Source organism: Acanthopagrus latus, chromosome 8 (assembly GCF_904848185.1).
Source record: "Acanthopagrus latus isolate v.2019 chromosome 8, fAcaLat1.1, whole genome shotgun sequence".
NCBI lineage: Eukaryota > Metazoa > Chordata > Actinopteri > Spariformes > Sparidae > Acanthopagrus > Acanthopagrus latus.
The window spans coordinates 30,218,956-30,246,812 of NC_051046.1; the positions used below are offsets into that span (position 1 = coordinate 30,218,956).

Below are 27,857 nucleotides of genomic sequence, written 5' to 3' on the forward strand. Positions count from 1 at the left end.
AGCGATCCTGTTTGTTGCTCAGAATTGCCTAAACTTGCCAAAAATAGCCCGGACCCGACCCATCACTGTGCGGCAGCTATAATTTTTTTTGTATTTCCCACACTTTTTAAATGCATTTTGACCTCTTGCTGGTCAGTGTTGAAGATACAGAGTAGCAGATTGAGTTAGAAATATGAAGTCAGTAACTATACTTTCATTTACAGAACATATAAAAAGCTGTGCATGCCACAATACTAACCTCTCTTAGAGCATTAACAGGAATTCCATTACGTGTTAGCATTGAGCTAGCAGGCTAAGCGCTTGTTATATTGATTCAGGAATTAAATAATGTTTGTTGTAATATTTCCATGTAGTTTGTTTGCAGTTCACATACTATTGATTTCATACTAATAAACATTTTAGTGAACTAAACAGCATATTGGTCAGGAATTTCAGACACAGTCAATGGCTGACTTTTGGGGAGACGTCCCACTCTGCCTTTCTTTCTATAATGTCACAGTAAAGAGGCTTCCTCAGATACTGAAATCAATATAGAGTTCATCACCCAACCCTAGATATAAGCATTCAGAGCAAGGGGCCCCTCAGGAACAGGCCTGAAAAAATGTTCCTGTGCCAAAGAACAGAGAAATTGTTCAAAAAAAGAAAACAAACACAAACACATTGTGTATACTTTACCAAAGACTTAGGTGTTAGTTCTTACGAGGGATGCACGATAAACCTATAAATTATCAGCTCGATAATGAAAAATATACATTATTGGCAGATAATGAAATAACAGTCAATCATTTGAACAGACAATACAAAGCCAAATTGCTTTTGGTGACTTTACAAGTGGAGCCTTTACACAGTATGTGGAGGTATGCACCTTTAAAGTTGGTTTGCCAACCACCCATGAACACAGAAGAAGAACAACACAACAAAAATGCTGTTGTCGTGTTCATGAAGTAGAGCTGCAGCACCAGTGTTGAGCAACGTGATGTACCTAACACAACTTACAATAGGTGTTCTGCAAGTATTCGGAGAAATACTTGCAGAGCTATGAATAATACATTTTCTTAAAGTTATTACTGATTATCTGTATTGGTTGAAAAAATTTGTCAAGCGTTAGCATATAAGCACACTAAGGTAAAATGGTAAACTTGGAAAGATAATACCTGGTAGACATCAGAATGCTAGCATTGTTATTGTGAACAGGTGAACATGCTGAAGTCAGCATTTATCTAATTTTCCCTTGCTAGCATGGTTTTAGACTCATAGTTAACATCTCACTGCAATTTGGGTCTATAGTAGATTCTGAACTGAATGTCTTTTCTTTGTTCACAGATGCATTAGCTTTGTGAATTCACTTGATGATTCACTTGGAAAGTCTGCAAGATCAAAACTAAATAACAACAGTGACCTCAGTTAAAACCTCCAATGAGCACCCACATCTATGTCCATCCTCATGTTCCCATAGAGTAATAAGTAGCTTATTCAAATATACTGCTAAAAGGAAGGAACTTCTAACATGGAGGGTGTAGCTGTGGACAAACTGAATGACTATGACCTGCCCTCAGAGGCAATAAATCCTAGTGTAGATGGAGGCCATAACCAAGGCCATACAGACATTTTCTCCCCAGAGCCCAAGTCTTTCATGGGAATCCACCAACAGCCCTTATTGCCAGAGCCCATGGCGCCAAGCAAACCCAGCTTTCACCACCAGCAAGAGGAACGAGAAAATGACAGCAATGCTACAGAGTCAGCAGACAGTGAGAATGACATGGACCCGCCCTCTCATATGTGGGAAATGAGGAGGTCTTCATCTTCATCTGCTCACAGTGGAGAAGATGCTGAAGCTGAGACAGCAGAGAGGAGGCGATTCATGAAGGCTTATGTGGCAAAGGTGTTTCATGGAAAGTAAGGAAAAACATTCTCTTGTCCTTTCTATGTTATGTTATGAACTAATATGAGGTCAAACCAAAGAGGTGAATTTACTTAGAAAACTTGTGTCACACAGGAATTCTTAGACACTGCCTTACACAGAGCCTTCCACCAGCCAACCCACTAACTTTCTGTTAAGCCCTTCGCTAACATAAATGGGGATATCATGATTTAATCATGCAGTTCTTCAAGACAGTAAAATTATTATCAGATGAAATTAATCAAATTATTTTAGTGAATTCATTTTACAGTGACTGTGACACTTAAACAGATTTACCCACTGTTTTTACAGCTTGGTCTTTGATAATGTAAGCTTATGGGAAAAAAAATCCAAATGAGCTTTCAGTGGTGAGCTGCATTGTAGGTAGTGGTATAAACTGGTTCTCAAACACTGATTTTTCTGACCTTCTATTTTTTTGTTTAATCAGTGTAGTAAAGTTACCAGTTGTCTCTGTCCTGGTCAACCTAATGTCAGTTCTAATGGTAACATCCTCATTGCCTCCACCAGGCATTTTTTCTCACTTTCTTTATCATTGTGAGAGGCTGTTTTTCTCAGGGAATAATGCATAGGCCTTGATGGAAATTTAGGTGGCTGGCATCTATAAGTGAGTGCAGTTTGAGGAGGATCCAAATGAAAATCTGGATCTACTGGATTTCAGTATGTTCTATTTAATATTGGATTAGGCTTAATTGAATTAAAGATGTCTGTTGGGTCTTGGTGGAGTTATGTACTCTACTGAGTTCCATTCTAGTTGCAAATGATATTGCTGCATGTTCAGAGGAACATATATGCAAATGTTATTTGAAATGTGCAAGCCATTTGTATTCCATGTAGATCACAATTGTGTCAAGGATGATGGATGTTCAAAGCTATAGTGTTATCACAGTACCGGAATTTTTAAATTCAATACAATACCTTAAGGAATATCGATACTTGCTACCATGTTAAATACCATTTTATTAAAAGACAAATATAACAAGCAGTGATGAATGGGCCCTTGAACTGCCCTGCATGTCGGGCTGTAAGGCCCAACAGCCGGATTTAAAGTCAAAGTCAAAGTCAACTTTATTGTCAATTCTGCAGCATGTACAGGACAAGCAGAGAATCGAAATTTCGTTACTCTCAACCTCTAGTGACTTAACATAACATATAGAAAAGAATAAACATGTATAAATATATAGAAAAAAATAGAAAAGTAAATAGACAACTGTACAATTTGACATTATAAATGACATAAATTATAAATGACATAAATAGACAAGGCAAGTAACAGTAGTGCAATGTAAACGTGAATGTAAACAGTAGTGCAAAAAGAGAGAATAGGTTTTTTTTTTTATATATATATATATATATAAGGAGAGCTTAGTTATCTGGTAGTGATAAAGTGTCTGAAGGTCTGATTGTTGTTTTCCAGGGGCGGGGTGTGTGTGTGTGTGTGTGCACAGCAGGGGGGGGGCATTCAGAGTCCGTGTGTGTGTGTGTGTGGATTGGGGGGAGGGGGGCAGCAGGTGGAGAGTCAGAGTCCAGGGAGGGTGTGTGTGTGGAAGGGGGGCAGAGCAGGGAGAGAGTTCAGCATCCTGACAGCCTGGTGGATAAAGCTGTCCCTCAGTCTGCTGGTCCTGGCCTGCAGGCTCCGCAGCCTCCTCCCTGATGGCAGCAGGGTGAAGAGACTGTGTGACGGGTGGGTGGGGTCTCTCGCAATGCAGAGAGCTTTGCGGGTGAGGCGAGAGGTGTAGAGGTCTTGGATGGAGGGGAGAGAGGCACCGATGATCCTCTCTGCTGCTTTCACGGTGCGCTAGAGGGTCCTTCTACAGGAGGCGGAGCAGGCGCCGTACCATTTAGAGGTCAATGCGATTTTCTGTGTCTATGTGTAACTAGAGAACACTCAGTAATTATACATTTTAGGACTAAACAGCCCTAACAAACACTCACAATCTTTACAGCACAGCATTATCAAGGTGTTCAAGTGTTTTTTTTTTATCAACATGGCGAGGCAGATATGATCATCTGGCCCAGAGAAGTACCTCACAGTTCATAAAAATCAACTGCTGCTACTAGGGCAGTACTTGTCAGGGGACGCAGTGAGGTGTCAGGGGGGCATGACACTAAGGTCTATTTCCACTGGATACTGTCCGCTGCTACGTCCCCCACGCCAGCGGAGCTGATAGGTTTCACTTTAGGGCGTTTTCACACCTGCCTTTCACACCAAAATAAAACACTCTGTGTTGGCACCAGCACACAAATCTCAAAAAAGAGACAAACACAAGCTCTTCTGCTAATCCGTCGGTCGCGAACTATGGAGCAGGAAATATGACGATGGCGTCATAGCCCTTGGGTTTACCGTGAACACGGTCGGAAATGAGGAAAGACCTGTTTGTGTTTTATGCCTAAAAACTCTGGTAGCGGACAGCATGAAACCATTTTGATAATCAGGTGATAGTACGCAGAATGCTGCAACTTATACAGTGGTTTATCATTTTAATAAAGTTGAATCAAAAATGTTTTAACATTAGCCCCTTTCGAAATTTGATATTATCTTAGTTAAAGTTCCTGAAGGAGGAATTTGTAAAACTACATGTGCTAAAATGAGCATAAAATCAAAATCAAGCCAGACTTTAGGTCACAGCTAATGATCTAGCAGTTTTATCACTGTTGTAATTGCAACAGGGGTGCTGACTGCAAATTGGAAATACCTTTTAGCTACAACTTACACAGTACATGTATTATGCATTATCCCAAAATAAACAATCCCTAAAAATAAATGTGTTGATTTAGGGCAAAGAGCAAAAAAAAAAAAAAAATTCAAATTTTCTTGATCAATATGTTTCAACATTTGAATATTTTTTGGCAATGCTACAAAGCAGCACATGAACATACACTATAGAGACAGTCCATAGTAACTCATAGAGACACTGCAGATGCTCTGCCATGTTAGCTGTAAGTGTGTGGCTGCCATGCATCATTGGTGCAGTAGGGGGTGCTGACTGCTGATGGTGCCACTGATGGTTGCATCAGGTCACCTAAAAGAGTGCTAAGTGTTGTTTATGATGGACCCGTCTCTATGCCCCGATGAAAGGGATACAAAGATGAAGAGAACAAGAGCCACATATATTTTGACAGGACGACGCTGCTGTTCACCACTGTGTGGCTTTTTGTGCACTTGTAGTTCTGCCAGATCTTCGTCGACTATATCTGTATTGTGTGAGATGGCCTGCTGGGTAACATAATGTACTAGGCCTGGGCAATATGGCTGAAAAGTGTGTCACACTGGTGAAGTTTCATATCAGTCAATATCGATGATTATTGATGGATATCTATTTTCGTCGCAGCTGCAGTGTTCATAGGACATAGGTCAAAGAGGTCAGTGTGTTCCTGGCAGGCTGCAACTCATAGGCCGCCGTATTAGACCACAAGAAAGGCAGACATTTTCACAGCTACTTTGTGAGTTAACAGTTTTACAGGCAGAGCACAGCTGATCTTGTGAGAACTGTGGTGGGATCAATAATAGACTGGATAATTTGCTGGCCAGATTATATAATGTTTCTTACATCATAATGTGGGCAGGAGGGAGGGGGAAGGAGGTCTGGAATTTACCTGAGGACCAGCAATTCGAGACCCCGGCTGTAACCTCTATATTGGTGGACAGCACTTGATGTGCCATCTATGCCTAAGTTCAACGGTAACCTAGTTGATTGTGAACTGAATCTGAACAGAATTTACACACAACTGATATTTTAAAGGTCCCATATTATATTGTTTTTCATCAATTTCACACAGCTGTCAGAGGTCCAACAGCTCTGTATTCGATATGCATTGCCCCAAACCCATCCGTGGTCCTGAATTTCAGCTGTCATTTCAAAGTCACTCTACAGAGCTCTATTCAGAGCAGTCTGTTTCTGTGCCTGCACCCTTAAATACTAATGAGCACCGTCTGTCAATGCCTACATGGAGGGCCCTTCCTGCTCTTCCGGAGGGGAAGCCATAGACATAATGGCTATGGGGGAAGCCCCTTGCATTAACAGTAGCATGTGCTAATGTTTACGGTGGATGTATATATGTATCGCTATGGCTCGCAGAGATTTTTTTGTTCGACCGAACCAGTTTGACCCAGAATCAGACCCAGAAGGAGAGGCTCCTGAAGAAGTACAGACTCTGTGGCTGCAGCAGGACGTTTCAGAATGGTTAATGTGTCTGTATAATGTTAGTTTGTTCTATGTGTTATTACAGTTACTACCATGAAGCTAATGGCTAACAGCTAGCAAAAGCTGTGTTTGTCTCCAACACAGTCTCCAAACTCTTGGACACTGTTCGCATTGTGTCTGTCTCCAGTCCGCACGTTTCCAGACTTTTTATTGTGACAACCAAACTCCATTGTAATGTTATTAACATTAAACTCGCTTCAAACTCCATTGCATAGCGGACCGAAGCAGAGCTAACTACTTAGCCAATTTCCAGCTGACTTCGGTATAATACCGGTAGGCAACGGTAAATACTATTAAACCGTGGCAACACTTTTCGGTGGCTCGGGTGCAGTTGCTGGGTTCGGTATGGTTGGGACTGATGCTTTTACGATGGTCAGTGTCGAGGCAAAGCCAGCTTTGTACTGACCCTCGTTACTGAAGCAGTCCGATGTGAAGTGGTTAGCACACACATACACAAGCTAACACGAACCGTAGCCGGCACGTTGTCTTAAAATATGACACGCAACCACTGTCTCTTCTGTTGTTCTGTAGCTGGGACAGAATATAGGCATTGATGTTGATTTTTACAACCAACAACAGAGCTATTTGCGTGTCTAGCTTTGAGCGACGACATTGAGAAACACTGCTGTCTCACTGGTGGACACACCGAACTTCACCTCGGGGATGAACGCCCCCCTCTCAGATATCTCCTATCACCGCACAGAGGAGGTCAGCCTGTGATAATGACTCCTTTCGTTACATAACGAAAGGAGCAGATTCTGAACAGCCTGTAGGAGCGCCGTGTTACCAGTGGGTGGGCTGCAGAGACCATGCAGGAATCGCTTGTTTTCCTCATTCTGGGAGTTGGCAGGCTCAGGGGGGACCAGTGTATATATGTAGAGACCAGACAAAACGTGTTTTTATGATATGGGACCTTTAAGGTTCACCAGTCGAAATAGTTCCAAAGTAGGCATAACTTAAGGCTCAATGCCAATTCCAATTTTTACACATATCCCCCCCAGCCCCCTAGAACACAATAACAAGAGGCAGTGGGTGAAAACTCCCCTTCAACTGTAGTGATTTTTCTTGTGTTAGTGAGGTAATCCTGCTATTATCACAATGCCCTTTTCTATTTATCTGATAAAGACAGAAAAGAATAGACGCTCACAATTCATTCACAACTTCATGCTATTAATGAAGTCATTATAAAAATAAAAAAAACAGCTTCATTGCTTGGCCACCAACAGTGCTTTATAGGCTAACAATAGCGATCAGTGCGCCTACTCTGCCATTCAGCACACATAGAGTGGCGGTACCAAGTGCAGCAACTTAACTGCTGAAATTCTGTTGCATTTCCTTGCGTCATATGGTGAAAATGTGGGACTGTTATGCATAAATCAGGTAGAACAACGTAACTTTAGCTAGCCAGCTAGTAGGCTACGAAGACATCAGCAAACTAGCAGTGATTGTTTTATCTCTCTGTAAAAGCAAGGAATCTCTGTCTGTGTGTGTGTGTGTGTCTGTATGTGTGCCTCAAATATCTCTGCAGATCGGGATTAGACTGACCTGAGATTTTCAACATGGCTGCTTCGTGGTTCAAGGGTGTGCAACATTGCATTTGTTTGGACTACAATGATACCATTACTAATTTATTTCATAAATGCTTTAAGAATTCCGTTAGCATTTTCAACCATAGCCACCATAGTCACATGCGCATCAGAGCCAATCACCGCACACCATAGCACGTGCGCATTAGGGCTGAATGATATGGACAAAATTTCATATCTCAATATTCATGCCAGATATCTTGATATCGATATGATACAATATGACTACGGGTTCGGTGAAAACCAAGCATTTTTCAGAAAAATAAAGAGATTATTTTAAGCCATATACAAATGGTTGATAGAGAAATCATTACCAAATTATCACAAACTCACTACAGAGACAAATATATTTGAAGTAACAACAGTAAAGGGAGGGAGAAGATCAAACGAACTATATGCATTTTTACAAGATGAACGATGACATCCTAATCTGGAGAGAAGAGTGAAAGTGAAGTTCGAAACTCAGCAGCTTCAGGTTATTGGTAAAGTACCAGTGGAATCTAGAAAGAATTCAGAGAATTAACTGATCAACAGAATAAACAGCAGCTATCTGGGCTCAAATCCACAGAGCACGCGGCCGTGGTATCCACTCCTGCTGCCCCAGCCAGCCCCCGACACACCGGCCTGCCGCCTGCACAGCCGCTCGGGAGGGGAGAGACCCCGGCGCTGCTGCAGAGGAGCCTTGGACTGCGATGACTCTGGGCAGCAGGAGAATTACAATATAATATATTTCTCGTCTTTCCCCTAATGATCTGAATAAGTCGCTAAATTTGTCACTAGTCGCTTTTTAGAAATAAAGTCGCTAAGAGGGTCTGAAAAGTCGCTAAATCTAGCGAGAAAGTTGCCAAATTGGCAACACTGTGTGTGTGTGTGTGTGTGTGTGTGTATGTCTCCGTCTCCCTCACTCCCGCCCTCATGTTTGTCATTAGTTGGCTTCAGCTGTCGATCCACAGCAAGCATGAAATGAGGTTTAGTTGGCTGGCCTTAGCGGTGCATTCAAGAGCAATCGTAAAAATGACGTTTCTTGTGACTGCCAGAGCTGTACATGCAGGGCGAGCGGGGAAATCTATATCGTTTATATCATTTCTGTCTCGATATTAATATCTTGAATGTTCATATCTAGATATAGATATGATAACGATATATATTTCAGCCCTAGTGCGCGCCAGAGCCAATCGCTCAAGCCCACGAAATACCTTAAGAAATTGGATATTGCATATTGGATTGATTACCGCGCTGGTGTTTCCCTCGGTGAATGTGACTTCAAGTCCCATAATTGTTCCATAGTTCCCCTATGTGATGCATGTTTACTCAAACAGGGAGAAGACACGAGTATGCGTTTTTAATAAAGGTTAATTACAGATACACATTCACAGGAAGAGCAACTCTCCATTTTCCTGTCTTCTGTAACAATCAGCAACTCTGATACAGCGACTGTAGAAACATTTAATCGAACTGCAGCCCGAACACGTATCAGGTATGTTTTGACCAGAGAAAACCTGAACAAAGAGGCAGATCTGAGGACAGCTTCGTCTTCTCTTCCCGTTTTCAACATCTGTTGTAGTTACGGTGACCACAGATGCATTCGGCTGACGGTCGCCAGTTAACATGGACCCGTGTTAATCCGAAACACTGGCGGTGATGCAGACAGTGACAGAGATGGCAAGTTTTGAGAGTTGAGAGATTTGTTGCATATAACGTATTTGTGTATTTGAGTATATAGTTAGTATGTTATATAGTGATTAGTGTAGTGTGTTTAGTGTAGTCGTTCTTTTGTGTTGTGAGTCAAAACAAGGAGGAGACTGCTGAATGTGGAACAGGCAGGAATGAGCGGAAGAGCCCTGAGCATTGCCTGCATTTAAATGTAAATAGTTACATATGATTTTGTATATTTCAAAAACTTATGCACAAATTTAGTAAACAACAATTTATATTTGCATTATAACTAATGCAGTTGGTTCATTAAATATATTTGTGGTTTTCACAGTAAAAAAATTAACTTTTTCCTTCTCTGATTTTATGTTATTTTGTGATTTTTAGGTCCATAGTGTTAATATAGTATGTCAAAATGAAAAAATAACTGTACAGTCACACATGTGAGGTTGTGCTGAAAATAATGACACCAAACAAGGCAAGGTAAATAGTGTTTAAGGTGAAATATAATGGTATAATCAAAAACAGCCAATTATATCCCTGACTTCCCACCTTCAAACACAACCTCATTTGGCCATCCATGAAAAAGCTATTTAACCTCCCACTTTCCTACAGGAATACATGCTTCCTACGGGCAAGTCACTAGTGCTTATAAAGAAAAGGTCCATAATACCTTGAAGCGGTAGGGAGTTCTCATAACCCTCTGTCTTATGTGTGCCGTGAGGAATCTACATCCCCATTTTTGGATTTGGTCTAAACCTTGAGTATAGATCTGTCTTACATTTTATTGTCAATTTCTTATGAATATAAACTTTATAAACAGCTCAATCATGAATGTTTGATATATAATCTTTTTTCATAGACTTAATGTCTGCTAAATGTAAATGTAATGTCCATGCAAAGCTGTCAAATACTGAAATTTCCTGTGTTGGTTTAACACACTTTACTTTTCAAATTTGCAAATCATCAATCTGATAAACCGTTAAGTGATTAAATCCAGCTGTTAAGAGACTGTGTTTTTGCATGGCCTCTAAATTAACACATTTTTGGACCATGATTTCACAGGGAGGACTTTGACCATGAGGAGAAGGCTCGTTTTGGAGAGCAGTGCAGTGGAGAGAATGGCAAAGGCAGAGAGTGGTTTGCCAAATACGTCAGCGCACAGGTGAATATGGGGAAATGATGAAATGGTAACTAGTCAGACAAAATAAGGGAACCTTTTAGTGAAAAAAAAAAAAAAGTCTCTTATATTCCAACTGCATTGGCCAAAGATACTGGTTCTTGATGGCCCCTGAAGCACACTGTGAGAGAGCCAACATAGGTCACTTCTGCGTTACTGTTTTAAGAGTTTAGTCCAAATCCCCAAAATCTTAAGATACAGTATTGCTGTATTCACAAATGGCTGTGAGGTTGTAAACAAGATCACTTAATTTTATTGTTCTACCTGAATACATATTTAATTTTTGATTACTTGATTCATTTTTTCAGTGAATGTCACACATTGTAGTGCAAAAACACAAACTTGAATACAGAAGGTTAAACCAAAATATCTGATTGAATAAGTATCTATGAAGTATATTTGTGCAATATAGCTGATGGTTGCTCATATTTTGTCTTTATACCTTTACCTGATAAGCCTCTAAACCTTTGTCATATTGTATTCACAGCGCTGCCACTCTAAATGTGTGAGTGAAGCCACCTTCTACAGACTGGTGCAGTCTTTTGCTGTTGTGCTGTTTGAGTGAGTCTTTATGTGTTTAATTTTGTCGGAGAACAATGCTAGCTGACTGTTAATGATACTGCTGGTGACAATATAAAAAGTTATCAGAAAGTCCCATGAAAAGGCAAAAATCTCTCAATATTGTCAGATTTGATCTTGTCTGTGGCACACAGCCTGCAGTTCCAACTGAAGATGTAACCTTTAACATTAGATCACAAATGCATGCTTTATTTATTTATTTATCTTTTTAGTGAAATGGCTTCAGTAAGTTATATCTCATGATGCAATCATCTCTAAAGAAATAGTGTGTCCACAGATGTTACCAAATGGATGACTACAGCCCAGCCAAGCACCTCATGACTATGTGCTTCACATACTACTACATTGGTAAGGTATTATTAAATCTTCTCTTCACATATACATTATGTTTGTCACTCCTGTTTTGACATAAACGCAGCATTGTGCTGATTCAGAGTGTGTAACAGGGATTGCCCTTTGGCTTCTCTTGACCCAACAACGCAAACACGCTGTGACATTGAGAACTGCATGATGGTACTGTTTGTGCTCATATAAGCACTCAAGAAGTTATGAGTGATAGTGTACCACTGTGGTTGATGCACTGTACAGTCAGGTCTTGTCTATATTTGCATAAACACAGTAAGTAATGGTGCACTATTTACACTATAGTCTTGATTCTTGAATCTATTGCAGCATGTTTTACTATTTATCACTTCTTCATGTTCTATCAGAATTAGCTTTATTGACCAAACATGCACACATACAGTGATTCTGACAGTTCTTTTTTTCTCACAATGACCTACACACAAACCTCCCACACAAGTTCAGTGGTCTTTCTTATTTTACGCTTCAGGTGATTGTTGTCAAACCTTTGATGAATCAGTCCTCTGTACCTCTCTGTAAAAAATAGTCACAAAGTGATGTGTTTTTCACTGGAAATGATTCACTGGTCAGTACAGTAATAACTTTGTTCACCAAGAACTACATTTAATACATTTGTGTAAACTCCTTCAAAGTCTATTTTGTATGATTTGGACAAAATGGATGTAAACTGCAACTTGACTTGCACGGGGAGGCATACAGCCGTAAGCCGATAATTCTATTTTCTTTATGCCTCATGGCAGTAGTGTTACATCATGGTGATAGGCCCCGGTGCAAATATTTTTTTGTGCCCCCCATCGCCACCCTAAACACAAGTGCATACTCGTGCGCACTGCACGCAGGCACACACATGCGCAGCCACTAGAGAGAACTGCTATTGCATGGGGTGGGCAGGCATCAGGAGAACTGGGATTTTTTCCAGGTGGGCTGATCAATAATGGACTGATGGACACAGTTAGGTTAACACTGTGGCAATTCTGGACAGCTGTTTTGTTTTTTCCTTCCTTCATGGGCCCCTGACAGTGTCTGGGCCCCGGTGCAGCTGCACCGGTTGCATCACTGATACTTACGCCACTGCCTCATGGTGTCTGACTGTTTGAACACCTAGATGAGATTAACCTTGACTCAGAGGCTCCAGAGCAAGGTTTCTGTCAGCTGTATAATTTGTAATCTGTGCTTTGTCTATCGGCCTCACCAGTCTGTCATGCTTCATGGCATACAGGACACATTTAGCTTTAAAGAAATTTGCCTTGTGGGGCTTTGAAACTCTCTGCTGCCTCTCTTTAAGGGAAATCACAGCCATCTCCCTCAGAGCTGCTGGATCATGGTGGTCCTCCAGCTGGCTTAGATTTATACCTCAACAAAGCCAACTCCTGGCTGACTGGGAAGAAGGATGCGGCCGAGCGCATCCTTAAAAACACATCCAAGACTGACGTCAAAGGCTTCTTTGGAGGCCTGGAAAGCAAGCTGAGGAGCTCGAAGGCTCCAAAGACAGAGTGAGCGAATGCTTTTCCTTTGAATTATTTGAATTCCTATGTTAGTCTTTATTCCTTACTCTCCTGCATTCTCATTTCTAGAGAGGGGGAAAGCTCAGTTGAGACAAAGCCCATATCACCAGGTATAGTGCACCAAAGATTACTTTAACTACTACAGTGTAATCAGCTGTACAAAAAGTAATTTCTTTTCCTCTGCTCCACTACTCTGTGAATTTTCAGTAATTCTGATTTAGATATTAGATATATTTAGATAGTTGTGCGAGTGCTTGCCATGTTTTTTCTTCCACCCCAGTGTCTGAGGCTCCAGAGAGAAAAAAAGAAAAGGTGTACCTGTACACCCACCTGAAACAGCAGCCCATCTGGTAAGTTAAGGAACTCTGGCCACAAATGGCAGATACAGGAGCTGTGGAAATTCAACACATATCGTCCTTAAAGGCATACTATGCAGGATTTGTAGGTTGCTATTTGTAAACACAGCATTCAACGTTAGCTCCCCCCTCCCCAGCTCAACAGGCCAAAGAGAGAGAGCAGCGGTGGTCAAGTGAGCTGGAGTCAATGAAGTGGAGGAGTGACTTAAGTGAAATAAAGCAATTATTCAGAAATAAAACAGTATTATCTGAAAGTTTCACGGCAGTAATGTTCTAAAGCACAATCAAACACACTGCCTGACAAATCTGTTAGAAGGTGTCGCATAGCTGCATTTTGTGAAGCGCATGCTTCATTCTGTCCACTGTTGGCCTCTCTGCTCTGCCTGTGTGTGTGGCTCAGCCCTATTTCTGTAGAGTCCTGCCCTCACATCACACATTGCAATTGCTAATTGTGAAATATTTTATGCAGCAAAATCCTAAGACAATAATTAAATAAAGGTGTAGGGCAGGCTCTATAGACACTGCCACTCATAGGGGATGATTGAGATGGATTTGATTTATGTGAATCTAGAGGAAAGTCCTACACAGTGCCAGTTAAAAATAAAAAAAACTAAAAACTGTCCATGTAGACCTTTCAGGCCACTGCAGCATGATCAGTTTATCTCCTTTTAATCCAAATATGAAGTGAAGTAGTTCTGGCAGGAAACCTATTAAATATGATCCCTTCTCTCTGTCAGGCATACACTAAGATTTTGGAATGCTGCATTTTTTGATGCTGTTCATTGTGAACGGAAGAAAAGATCACCAACCACAAGGTGAGTGTGCATGGAATCTACACAGATGAATAAAACCATTCAGTTACATAACATAGTATATTACAAAATAGTTTGGATTGTGGGGAAAATTTAGATGTGTATCCCTTCTTGAAGTTCAAAGAAAGGTTGAGGATTGTGTAGCAATGTACTACTGGCTTTTGTAAAGACCAATATCCTTATCTAAGGTCAAATCATACAGAGCTGTTGAGTTGGCTTCAGCCTAAAATACTGCTGCTGAAAATCTCCTGATGCCCCACACCTCCTCTCTTCTCTTCTCTTCTCCTCTCCTCTCCTCTCCTCTCCTCTCCTCTCCTCTTCTCTCCTCATTTCCGGTGAGCGCGAGGCATTGGTGGTGGTGGATGAGTGGCATGGAGCTTTGAATTGTTTGCTGTCCCTGTTTATCAGATTTTCACCTTTAATGCATGCATGATCAGGTATGCTTTTTGATACTTTTACTGCATGTTGACCGACTAATCAGTGGTTTTTCGAGTGTCAGTGCGCAGCTGCTTAAGCACAGGTAGAACAGGTTGAGGGAGAAGCATCCACAAGTGTTGCAGACACACACAACAGTGAGATCACTGGAGGACTGGGTGTGTTAAGCAGCCAGGTGTCAGGGAAACAGATGACATGGAGGAAGTACCTCTGGAAGAAGTAAATCAGTTTCTGGATTAGACCTTTAAACGCTTTTGCCTCAAAAAGCATTTAACAACTTTGAGGTAAGCACCAGAAGGCAAAACTGTCAGAAGAAGGATCAGAAAGTAAGACGAGATCGTGCATCACATGCTGGGTTCCCCTCTTCACTTTTCTCTGATAGCTTTTTCCTGTCTGTTTCTTTTTTCAAGCTTCTACATGCAGTGTCTTAAATGTAGGGTCTTTAAACATCAATGTGGGGAGAGACAGACAAAAGAGGGCTCCATGCGCCAAGAGGGTCCATGTGTCCTCAGTCATGGCACCAACTTTGGTGCAGGAGTAGCTGTCTGGTTTACAACAGCTAGTGCAACAGTTTTATCCTATACTGAAGTAGTGAAGGGCCATCCGCTCAAAGCCTTAATGACGTCATCACACATCTGAATCTGTTAGACACATGGAGGGTAAAATATCCACAGTCCAGTCAATACACATGGGTGAGGGTCAGTAACAACAGGGTCAGTGCTGCATGACTAGATAGGATCAACATTTCCCAAAACCTAAGCTCCAGACTAATTCACTGCCACATGAACCCAGTAGGTTTCACTGACCACCATTTTGTTCATTTGAACATCTCGAAAGGGTTAAGTCCTACTTGCTCTTTAACAACAAGCTCCTGCAGGACACCACATTTTGCCAGCACTTTCACTGCTTGTGGCAAAGATGGAAACTTCAGAAAGCAAACTTCAGTTCTCTGAAGCTATAGTGGGAGGTTGGTAAGGCACAGATTTGTCTATTGTCAGCAGTGCACCTCCCATTCAACTGCTAAGATCAAAGCAACAATTCAGGAACTCGAAGCGAGCATAAAGAGCATGGAAGAGGAGTTTCAGATCCAACTAAAGGTCATCTGCTGAAGGAGAAGAGGTTGGCGTTGAGCTCCTTCGTGCAGGAGAGAGTGAAGGGGGCTCTGTCAGTTGAAGGACATGGATGCCCCAACCTCCTTCTTTTTCGACCTGGAGAGGTCAGTGGCACAGAGGAAACAGATGACCTGCCTTGAGCTGCCAGGAGGCAGACTGACCACCGGTCCAGATGAGATGAGGAGCCATGCAATGCACTTCTGTACTGTGGGGAAGAGCAATACAGCATGGAAGGCCATGAGGAGCTCCTAGAGGGGCATCCACAGCCCAGTGAGGGAGAGAAAGCTGCGCTTGACTTTGAGTTTGACTTTAGAGGAACTTACAGTTGCTGTCAACCAGATGGCATCAGGACGGGCAGTGGGGATTGATGGTCTTTCCACTGACTTTTTAAACACTTTTGGAACATTCCTGGACCTGATCTGCACAGTGTTTTACTGAGATTTTTTGAACGGAATCTCTGCCTGTTTCCTGTCAGCATGCAATGCTTTCCCTGCTACCAAAGAAAGGAGACCTGGCCTTACTTAAAAACTGGAGGCCAGTGGCCACCCGTTGTACAGACTACGAGGTGCTTTCCAGAGCCTTATCAAACAGACTCAAGGACAGCCTGGAAATAATTGTACATCCTGATCAATGTTACTGTATACCCGAAAGGACAATCATGGACAACATTTTCCTTTTTCCTGACATAATTGATGTGTATAACGGTGATAATATCAGCGTTAGCATTGTCTCTTTGGACCAGGAGAAAGTGTTCGACAGGGTGATCACTCTTATTTGTTTTCTGCACTTAAGATGTTTGGTATTGATGATGTTTTTTGGCTTGGGTGAGTTTGTTGTATAGGGATGCACAGTGTATGGTGAAGGTGGGGGCAGGGCTGAGTCGGCCAATCCCTGTAAAGCATGGGATCAGACAGGGTTGTCCTATCTCTTGCCAGCTGTACAGCTTAGCCATCAAACCTTCATTGTGCAGGCTGAGAGATCAACTCAGTGGCTTCTCACTGACTGGTACTTTCAAATCTGAACGTGGTTTTCCTACCCTGTCTGCCTATGCAGATGATGTAAATATTTTTGTCTCCAATCAGGGGGATGTTTTGGGTTTGAAGGACACACTGTCCCTGTATGAAAAGGAATCATCTGCATGGGTGAATTGGGCAAAAAGTAGAGATAGACCGATATGTTTTTTTCAGGGCCGATGCCAATACCGATTATTAGCAGTCAAGGAGGCCGATAACGGATATTTGGAGCCAATATTCATTTGCAGTAAAAGGGAAAATATTGGTGTCAACATTTTGAATAATACAAACTCCAAGACTTAACTTTGAGTGTTTTTACACATAGACTTAAGACTATCCATCTGCAATAAGGGTTCTGCAGCTTCTCATGTGGCTTACACACACACACACACACACACACACACACGCTATTCTCTAGCCATCCCCTCAACGTACTCTCTCTCTCTCTCTCTCTCACTCACTCACTCACTCACTCACTCACTCACACACACACACACACACACACACACACACACACACACACACACACTTCTTACTTTAATCACTATTTCCCTATCAATATTATCTGCAACCTTGTTTCAAGTGATTAAACTGTTAAAAACACTAAATAGCCTACTGCATCTTCACTTTAATAATCAGTGTTTATCACAGGAACAGACGGCTGCCGCTGACGTATTGGGCCTCACAGTAATGATAGTAGTCATGAGTTGTACAGTTTCTACAGTCTGCTGAGCATCTACAGCCAGAAAAGGAGAAACGGACCGGTGGGTTAATGTTACGCTAAAAGCTAATCAGCCTTCACCTCAGCATGCTTCCCTGCAATAAAACTGGACTGAATTGAGTTTATTAGGTTTTTACTCTCTCACTCACACACATGAACTATTTCCATATTGATATTAGCGAGTGATTAACAGGCTCGTCTGGAGGGACTGCGAGTGAGCAGAGCTGCCGCTTATTTTTATATAACGTTAACGGGCTCACAGTAATGTTGAGAGGACTGGGATGTTTATTACAACTTCGGGAGAGTCTGCTGCCTTAGCTTACCTTCGGAACCAAGCCCCCAGGAACAGCGCCCGGCTATGAATCCAGTTTTATGTGGTGGCTAAACTTTTTTCCCTCTCCGCTGTGTGTGTGAGCACTGTGCATGCACAGCTTTCACTACTGATTGGCTGTTACGCGCTCTGCCTGTAACCAATCAGATGGTGCTGTGGGTGGGACAATGCTGGAGACAGAGTAGGGGCAGCAGACAGAGAGGCTTGGCTGCATCACAGCCAAAATAACCCAGTTTTAAATCGATCTCTTATCGGCCGTTGGATTAAAAAAAAAAGGCTGATGCCGATATGCGTTGAAATGCCGGATATCGGCGCTGATAATCGGCCCGACCGATAATTGGTCGATCCCTAGCAAAAAGCGAAGCTTTGTGGGTTGGACACGTCATCAGGCAATGCAAGGTCTACCTGGAGGACTTAAATAGGGGAAAGAGGGATTGAAGGTGAACAAACACAACCCGAGAATGTGGACCTAAGTGGATTGCTGCCTTTCTACACCTCTGTTCTGCAGGCTTGGCAGACGTTTAAAATCAAGCATGACACAGCAGAGACTCTGGGGTTGTGGCTGTTTGAAGAACCTCTGTTCTTCAACAGCTTTAGCAGAACTTGAACTCTGCTCACTGCCAGCCTGCTGGCCAATCTGAGAGGAGCTGGTTGTACCAAACTGAGCCATCTAATGAAGATGACGGCAACGTCTCTGGACAATTTTAGAAACAACAACAACATCACCCCTATCAGGCTTATCAGATAGAGTGGTGGAGGAAGTCTGTGCTGCCCTACCACAACACCTTAGAGAGACTGCTGAAGATCGCATGCTGTGTGATCAGTGCTGTGAGGAGTGCAAATACAGCCACCCTTCTCTGTTCATCACCCCAGCTGTGGCAGGAGGGAGAGGGTCAGCTGTTGTCATTCATAACTCCTCACCTGGACAAGTTTCAGGCTGTTGGAAAAAAGCATTATGTCACATAAGCATCATGACCTTAAATGTGCAGTCTCTGGCAGGAGGAGTCGAGATGGACTGAGATTGAGTTTTTTGTCCACAGGCTGAGATATTGGCACATTTATTTGTTCAGTGTCCTTGTCTGGGCAATTTGTTGGAATTGCTAAAGACCTGGTTTCAGGGTCTGAGGCAGGTTTTTTTCTTTTGATCTGTTAAAACCTCTCCTCTCCTCTCCTCTCCTCTCCTCTCCTCTCCTCTCGTTTACAAGCTGTTCTTCTTCCCCTTCCTTCTGCATGTTGACTTCAAAGCTTTGTCTCCTTGTCCCTTGCTGCCGGGCAGGGGAACGCAGGATGAAGAGAAACATGAGAGGTCTGTCATCTGTTTGTATGCATCCCTAAAATATTTTAAAGCAGTCTGACTGAAGGAAAAAGCAAAGATTCATCAAGGTGAAAAGGAAAATAAAGGAAATTGCATCACTTCCTGAAACTGTATCTGGGACTGTAATGGGGCTCGAGCATAGTGGTCGTTTTGGTCTAATGAACAAATTGGAAATGAGCTAGATTTCAAGCTAGATATTTGTTTTTTGTTTTTTGTTTTTTTTCTGACAGTCTGAACACAAAGAGCTGTACTTAGAATTTTTTGGCAGCTCTTTGAGTTTTAGGTTTTATGAGCTGATGATGTTTGTGGTGTGTGTGTCTAAAATATTCAAAATTTAGTTAATTAGGTTGTCATTAAGCTCTGACCAGATTTCAAGTGTAAAATATTCACAAAATGAACTTATTGTCAACACTTAGTGTGAACTAAGGTTAGCATGCCAATCAGCTAGCCACAATGCATCCTGTCTCATTATACTACTTTGTACTACAGATGTGATAATTTGATAGCCCCCCTAGTTTCAGTTTTGAGTTTTGAGATTCCTTGCACTAGCCATGTTCGTCTTCTTCTTGTTGTGTTCGGTTTCTCCATCTACTGTCTGTTTGTTTACAGTGCGCAAACTGTATGCGCATGCGCCGTCTCTTCTTCTCCATTTTTGGTGAATTTCAAGTGCCATCTATAGGCATGGAATATGAACTACAGCGTTTTTAGTCGTTTTCAGTGGATCTGTATGGATGCAAATATTCTTTGAACGATACTGAGGAACACGAAGGAAAAAAAGATTGTTTTGGTACGTCTGGGCGAGCCCTTAGTCTAATAAGTTAACAAAATAAACTCATATATTTTTACACCTGTTTTTTTTTTCACAAAAAACAAAAAAAATGTTACAGTAGAACTCCATCTATATTTGTCTTCATTGTTAGTCAAAATAAGTCCTTTCTGTACTGTATTCTGTCTTCAAGCAGGCTTCCGTCAGTCTCAGAGGCTGTGTTCTAGTATCTCGTTTTTTCACTGGTCTGTTTAGTGAGGTTGAGCGGAGCCGTCATCCTAGGTTTGAATAAATTTATTGGAAAGAAATCAGAGTATTAAAATATTAAAAAATAAAACTCAGAATCATCATTCAGATCATTACTTCAGAATTTTGTGGACAGAATCAGGAAACAGAAGTAATAATCCGCTAACTTGATTATGCTTTATGTTCTTTTGTGTAAATTACAGTTGATTAATCAATTTTTAGCTTTTAAAATGTACCAACCATGCAGTGAGAATGTGTATAATATCTATATCTGAAGCAGGAGACAGAGGCAGTAGATTGTTGCAGTCTCAAGGTGTTCCACATCTACTCACAGCTCACTGCATGTTTTCACCTTTGATCTACCTGTATGTGATTTATATTTTTCTCTCCCTCCATCTGAAGTCTCTGTTTCATGTAGTCTATGTCTACTTAAAGCATGTATGCTGTACATGCTTTAAGTAGACATATCCAGCTTAACAATTGAACACAGCAACTGCTAATCTACAACACTGCATTTTTATTCAGTTTGAATTTTGCCGATGTGTTCTTTTTATTCCTGACAATACCTTACAAAGTGCATATCATAGATCTGTTTTTGTGTTTTGTTTTTGTTTTTGTTTTTTTAAAACATTTTTCCAGCCAAGGACCTCTTAGTTGATTGAGATATGAAGCAAGGTCAAGATATATTGTATACAATGTGTAACTAACTGGCCAATATATGACAATAATTTGTAGTTAGCCACAAGTTCTAATCCCAGGTTATCAAAAACCAAAGCCACTTTGTCAAGCCCATTGGTATCTCATACAGACGCATTTGTGTGACATGACAGGAAGCATGGGACATGACAAAACATCAATTTTGATGACCTGGTAATGAAACCAGTCTGAGTTAGCTAATAGCTAACTAGTTCATTGTTATGGGTAGGTGCTGTGGGTTAGCTTGCTCATCTGCAGTAACTCAGTGGACCCTGTAGGAGTTGCAGATCTTCCATTGGAAACCCAAGTTATAGGTGATATGATGTGATGTTGCAATATTGAAAACAGAGCAAATGAATCAGATGTATTGTTCAGCCAAAAAAGTCAATGATATTCTTTGTAAAACAGTCAACACAGCTACATATATTTCACTGGCACCTATTCAGTCCAGTGAAAACTGCTCACCTGGGTCCTAGCATACTGACTAAAAAAGTAATATTAGCATTCATTTAGAGTACTGTGTCCACCTGATAAACAGGAATTGAAAATTTGTTTAGTTTTAAGCTCTGTTTTGGCTCTTTACTTAAAAGTTTATTCAGCAGCTAGTTATTCATTTTGTCTGTCTGCCATTTGATTTTGGACAGGTATTGTGGGTTTATGTTTTTTTTTTTTTTTTTGCTGGAATCCGTTGCCTGTTGCTGCTGCCAATAAACTTGATAAGATATGGAACATGCCCTCTAGAGCGAGAACACTGGAGTTGCTGTGGTGTGTGCAGTATTACCATGCTCATGATATATTGCAATGAGGGGTGAGGCCGCACCTGGGGGTCAGGGAGGCAAGTGAGGGGGCCCCCCACCCGGCCCCAAGTAGCCCAGTCGGGAGCTCCACCAGGAGACAGGCAAGACGGCAGTGAAAGGAGTGTTATGATTTCTAATTTAGGAGAATTATTCTTTTAGTGACAGAGAAATGAGCAAGCTGTTCTTGTATTTATTTGGTATGTTGATTGTTTAAGTGTCTCCTAGTAGGCATAGCTGTGGGGATGAAGGGATTCTGCAGTCCAGTATGGTGGAGAGGTATTTTGTGACAGAGTTCCAGAAAGAGTGAACCGGTTGGCAAGCCCAGAGTGCGTGAAAGTAATTATCTGTTCCTGATGTGCATTGTGAGCAAATGTCTGTGGTTACTAGTCCCATTTTGTACATTTTATATGTGTGATATGTGTCCAGTGGATGGTTTGTACTGGATTAACTGAAGGTTTGTATTGGATGTCATGGCAAATATATTTTTATTTATATCTGTCCAAAAATATGATGTGGGGGAGATGTTCAAATCAGCGTCCCAGTGGGCTATTGGGAGTGTTATTGAATCATCTGAAGCTAATATTAGTTTGTAGAGTTTGGTGGTTAGTTTATTTAAATTTCTAAATAGAATTATGTTGTCAGTTAGTTAATAGGGTTCAAGTTGGTAGTCGTTTTTGTTCATGTTTAATTTGAGTATGGATTTAAATTGTGAGAAATTAAAAAATTTATGTCTCAATCCCGTGGTTCTGCATGAGGTTCTTAAACTCTATAAACTGGTTATTGTTAAAAAGATGGCGAAGATGTGTGATACTTTTTTGTGCCCATGTGTGATAATGAAGAGGATTGTTGAGGAGTTGAAAGTCAGGGTTGTGGTTGGTGTGTATTTACATGGTGCTGGAGTGGATTTGAAGATCTTGATGACTTTCCACCAGGCTGTCAGAGTTGTGGAGATTACTGTGTTTATGAAGCAGGGATCTCGTTTGGTTGTGTTTAAGAAAGGTATGTCAGAGAGTGTGATGTTTTGGCAATAGTGCTGTTCTAGGTCTGACCATGAGGTGTTGTGGTCGGTTTGGTGGATCCATTTTGCAGTATATTGTGTTTCATTTTCGAGGTAACAAAAGTTTGGTGCATCCAGTCCACCTTGGGATTTGCTTCTTTGTAAAGTGGATAGTTTAATTTTTGCTTTTTTATTTTTTCAATAGAAATGAGTAGTGATAGAGTCGATAGATTTGAACCAATTGTCTGTCGGTATGATGGGTAGCATTGAGAAAAAGTAATTGATGTGGAGAGTATTTTCATTTTGACTGTGGCTATTCATCCTAATAGAGAGAGTGGTAGATTCATCCAGTGCTGGAGATCATTTTCTATTGTTTTTAATAAAAAAGCCAGTTTTCATAGTGGCCAAACCATGTAATTACATCATCATGTGATGCACAGGGGCCCAAAAATACATTTTTCCATAAGTTAACAATTTGAAAGACATCAGTAAAACCATGGGTACTTTTTTTAGTGTCACTATCCCGCAAAATTACTTATCTCACTGTCAGAATTTGAGCCATTTGGTTAATTGAAATTGTCTAGAGGAGCCACACGATAAGTCATTTTATCACCATTCAATTACCAGACCAGAGTTTCTGCGGCAATTTTTCACCACCATCCATGAGCCCTTTCACATTATACATTATGTTATTTGACCCATCTTTTGTGTGTAACTAATGATTAGTGCAGTTTAAGTATTAAATAAGCCTCAAGGGTTTTTGAAGAGAATTCTGGCAAGTATTCTAGACAGAAAGTTAATGTAAAGAATGCAGATGGAATAAAAAGATGACACAGCCAGCGTACCAGTTGTCTGCTGCTGTACCCTTGAGCACAAAGACGATTAACTGACTGGTTAAAAATATATTTGAATTACAGTCAGGGCATCTTTACAAATCCAGATGCATGTCAAACAACATTTTAAATCAAAAGTCAGATTAAATTATGGAGAATCTTGACACCCTTACTATGGATTGGGCTAGTTAATTTTAAAGGCGATTCACAGAGAGCGATAATAGTAATAGTAATTACTGTCTTCTTACTTCATGATTGCAAGAATATGTGGGTTTTTTTTTTTACTGTGTTTTCATAGCATTTGTTGTCACTGACCTGCAGTATCTAACATGAAGTAGCAAGTTGGAAGTAGCAACCCATTGTATAGGTTGGCAAGCTGTGCATTAAGGTTTTTGATCAAATGATCACCTAGCATCAATAAGACCACTATATTTAATCTGTATATTTGTTACCTTTCAGGACACACATAAAAATCACTTGTCACATCCTGCCTGTCATCAGTGCTCATCCTGTCTTTACCCAGTTTATTTTGACAATCCACGTGACTTCAGTGGTGTTCAGGGTTACTAAAAATGTGTTTTACAGTGCAAATCTGCACTCATTCTCATCTGCTTGTTAATGAAAATGATTCTTGTGAATGAATCATTTGTTGTTTTTATTGTTTTGCTGCTGGCTGGTTAATGTGCCCTTTGATATTGTTTATTGTCTTTAATGTGTGTCTCTTTTTGCATCCCTTTACACAATGACCAGGCACAGGGATGGATGTCATCGTGGAATATAGCCATGTTTTTAACCCCAAAAAGTTCCCAAATTAGTGCAAAGTTAAAGAGATAATATTGTACAATATTTATGTGGAGACCAGTGCTGTCTGTAGCATCACTACAAAAAGACAGCATCACGTTAAAAGGGCAATGTTGTTTGACACCCAGCCCTAACCTGTTTGTTTAGAGAAGAGTATGGAATTAAAGACTGACTCTGACTGTCTCTGTGCTACAGGGAGAAGTGGTGTCATATGACCCAGGAGGAGAGGGACGACAGCTCCAAAATTGATGAGAACATTGCCTTTGGTCAACTGGGGTGAGGAAGCCACCACAGTATTGTCTTTGAACTAATTCCATTGAATAAAGGAGGCTTTGGTTTGGAGATATGGGGAGATTCAGCAAAGCGACTTCCTTGTGGTTAAGTGTTACTGGTCTCAATAACAGCAACATCATATCCTATACAGTGCCTATAAAAAGTATTCACCACCTTAATTGTTTTCCTCTTTTTTTCACTTTTATAAATGGAAACATGGTCAATATGCAAAAAATGCACAAAACAAAAAACAACTCTTTAATGCAAAGGTGAAAACAGATTTCTACAAAGTAAAGTAAATTAATTAAAACTATACAATGTAAAATAAGTATAGAAGTACTCATCCCCTTCAAGATGGTAATTATTAGATGCACCTCTCACCACCAAGCATCCCCACAGCATGATGCTACCACCATGCTTCAAGGTGGGGATGTGTGTTTGTGCTGATGTGCCATGTCCACCAAACATAGCCTCTAGTCTCATGGCTAAAAAGCTCCATTTTGGTCTCATCGGACCAAAGAACCATCTTCCAGTTGACCTTGGAGCCTCCCACATGTTTAATGAGCTTTCCTCAACAATGGCTTTCTCTTTCCCACTCTCCCATAAAGCTTTGACTGGTGAAGAACCTGGGCAACAATTGTTGTCTCTCCCATCTCAGCTGCTAAAGCTTCTAACTGCTTCCAAGTAGTCATGGGTGTCTTGTTGGTCTGTCTAACTAGCCTCCTTCATACATGGTCACTCAGTTTGTGACGGAGTGCTCTATGCAGATTTATATGTGCCATGTTAGAAGAAAGGAAGATGTTAGAAGAATGGTGTGATCGTGTCTTCAAAGTAGATGATTCAGCTTTAAAACAACCACTGACTAGATAGTAAATGAAGGAGAATCACACTGGATTCAATATGCACTTAGAATAACAACCAAAGTTTTCATTCTTTTGTAAATACTAAACAGCATCTATTGTGTTTGCAATAATTTCCATTTGTACTGAGATGAGATTGATACTATGTGTGTTTTCAGGACATTCACTCATAACATGCTGGCGTTTGGGCTCAGCAGGAAGCTCTGTAATGACTTCCTCAAGAAGCAGGCAATCATTGGGAACCTGAATGAAGGTAAAACACTGAAGGATAAATTTAACCTTATTTAGCTTGTTTACTAATTTGTAATTATTAGATGTAAAACACACAGTTGAATTAAGTCATAGATCACAATGACAAGCAAGCTCACTAACTCACTTATGTTTGTCAAGCTGCAGGTTCTCCACCAAGGGGACCTGTTCAATCACTGTCAAGTCACTTCTTTATTAATTAATCAGCCACAACATTAAAAGCACTGGCAGGTGAAATGGTAGTTTTGCAGAACCCCATTGCAGACCAAATATACTAACTCTTGGCTACAGCAATCCCCTGCTGCACCGCAAAAAGTGCTCAGGATCAGCCAGAGGAAGTGACAAAAAGGGTCAAGAGGTCAACCTGGCCTCCAAATTCCTCAGATCCAAATATGATCAAATATCCTGGTGACATGATGGAACATATCCAATCCATTAAAGCCCCACATTGGGTCAGACTTGGCTCTGACCCTTAGAGAGACACAAGACTTCTGGGGGCATCCTGTTGTGCTTGGCATCATGACACTGGCAGCAGATCCCTTGAGTCCTGTGGTTCGCAAGGTGGGATGTCTGTAGAGCAAACTTGTTCCAGTTTGTCCTACAGATGATCTGTTGAGATCTGAGAAGAGAAGTTTGGAGGGCAGGTATAGACCTCTAACTCTTTGTCACATTCCTCTAGCTGTCCTGAGCCGTTTTTTGTGGTCTGGGGTATTTTTGTGCCGGGGGGGCACTACCAACAGGGATTGACATTGCAATAAGATGTACTCAATGTATTTGCATGTCTAATGTTAAAAAGTGATTTCATATTCACATCAGTGAATCTTTACACCCCTTGAATATACATCAGTGCTGCATCCTACTGGTAAAGGCAGGCAAATTTGCTGCAATCTGAAAATGTTTGCCATCTCCAGGCAATGGCCTGCTTGTAATGAGCTTATGTGTAATTTACCTACTAGAATGGATACTCATACCCAGACATCCTATAAATTCTCAAAGACTCACTTTACACATCATGACATTTTTTCCATGTTTTATAGAGTGGTAAATTGACCAGACAAATGCGTATAAAGCCTAGCTAGTGTAAATAATAATGCTGTTCTCGGCCTGTCGTCTGCAAACAAGTGAAGGAAAGTGGGTAAAAGTTCAAAAATGTTTCAACCAGTCTGTCCCTGTACTGCTTTAGCATAGGTCTTATACTGCCTTCCAGTCAAAGTTGGAGTTCAGAATTTCCAAGTTTGTATTTCCCATTTCTGACATCTATGTGTTCCAGGTGAACAGCGCCAAATGTTGTTCCTTTGGCAAATGTGCACACATGAACCATCAGCAGTTCAGCCTCCATAGTGAAGCTTCCATAGTGCAGCCTCTATACATATATAAACAAAGAAGAGGAGGAAAAACAACACATAAGCTAACAGACGCACATTTTATGGCACATAACTTGGAAACTTACCTGAAATTTCAGTTCAGTAGCCTAATAAAACATTCAACCCCCTTCCCATTGGTGCTGGCATTGTTGCAAGATGTCAGACAAGTCGGGGTAGGTGGATGTGCCCAGATTATTTATTATTTATAGATTATAGATTACTTTGAGTGTCATTCCCATGGTACTTTTTCGTAGGAGGTTGGAAATGTTTCAGTTCCAAGTTGTCTGGAAGGCAGCATTCGTTTGATCTGAATCCTGGTAAAACTGATGAAAACTATCATGTGGATGTCTCAGCCCTGCAAGGTACACTGATCTCAGTGCATCGAGATAGAAATTGCATGTAAATGCCAGGTGGAAATCGGTTTTCAGTCCTCAGATTCAAAACAAATGTATCTGTGTTTTACCCATTTGCAGAACAGTACAAGTTGCTGACTGACCACATAGAGAAAATGGCGGCAGAGTGAGTTCAAGGACATCAGGTGGCATTTCAAAGTCTCCACATAACCGACTGACAGCACACACATCAGCAATTTCTTTAACTCAACATTACAGTGACCAACTCTCCATTTGACTGTTGTTGCGTTTGTATGGGACACTGCTGAAAATCATTACCTGCTGTACTGAAGTGTGCTGTATCATGGCAAACCCTCTTTCTCCAAATTGATAATATGCATTCTGTTCTGTATCAGCAATAATACAACATCATCAGCTGGTGCATGTCTTACTATATCTAACACCTGTCCTTGTGAACGTCTTTACAATGATTAGAAGCAAGAAGAGAAACCATCCAGTATAAAACCTTAAGAGCCTTAGTATGATGTCAGACTCTCTG

The 27,857-nt window shown here is 41.0% G+C and overlaps 1 protein-coding gene across 17 annotated transcripts in view; it reads left to right on the forward strand.

Moving 5' to 3' along the window:
• The window catches only part of kiaa0513 (KIAA0513 ortholog), a 56,248-nt gene that overhangs the window by 26,246 nt on the left and 2,145 nt on the right, over positions 1–27,857 (forward strand). For 16 of the 17 annotated variants that reach the window (XM_037106905.1, XM_037106889.1, XM_037106894.1 and 13 more), the window contains 12 exons: positions 1,324–1,896; positions 10,428–10,527; positions 11,030–11,103; positions 11,399–11,469; positions 12,770–12,977; positions 13,059–13,099; positions 13,270–13,339; positions 14,083–14,160; positions 19,046–19,075; positions 24,416–24,496; positions 25,512–25,606; positions 27,440–27,857. The exon at positions 27,440–27,857 is cut by the window's right edge and continues 2,145 nt beyond it. In XM_037106905.1, coding sequence (XP_036962800.1) covers positions 1,508–1,896; positions 10,428–10,527; positions 11,030–11,103; positions 11,399–11,469; positions 12,770–12,977; positions 13,059–13,099; positions 13,270–13,339; positions 14,083–14,160; positions 19,046–19,075; positions 24,416–24,496; positions 25,512–25,606; positions 27,440–27,489 — 1,287 coding nt within the window. In that variant the 5' untranslated portion in view covers positions 1,324–1,507 and the 3' untranslated portion in view covers positions 27,490–27,857. The remainder of the gene's footprint in view (positions 1–1,323; positions 1,897–10,427; positions 10,528–11,029; positions 11,104–11,398; positions 11,470–12,769; positions 12,978–13,058; positions 13,100–13,269; positions 13,340–14,082; positions 14,161–19,045; positions 19,076–24,415; positions 24,497–25,511; positions 25,607–27,439) is intronic. The other variant, XM_037106906.1, reaches the window with a different exon arrangement.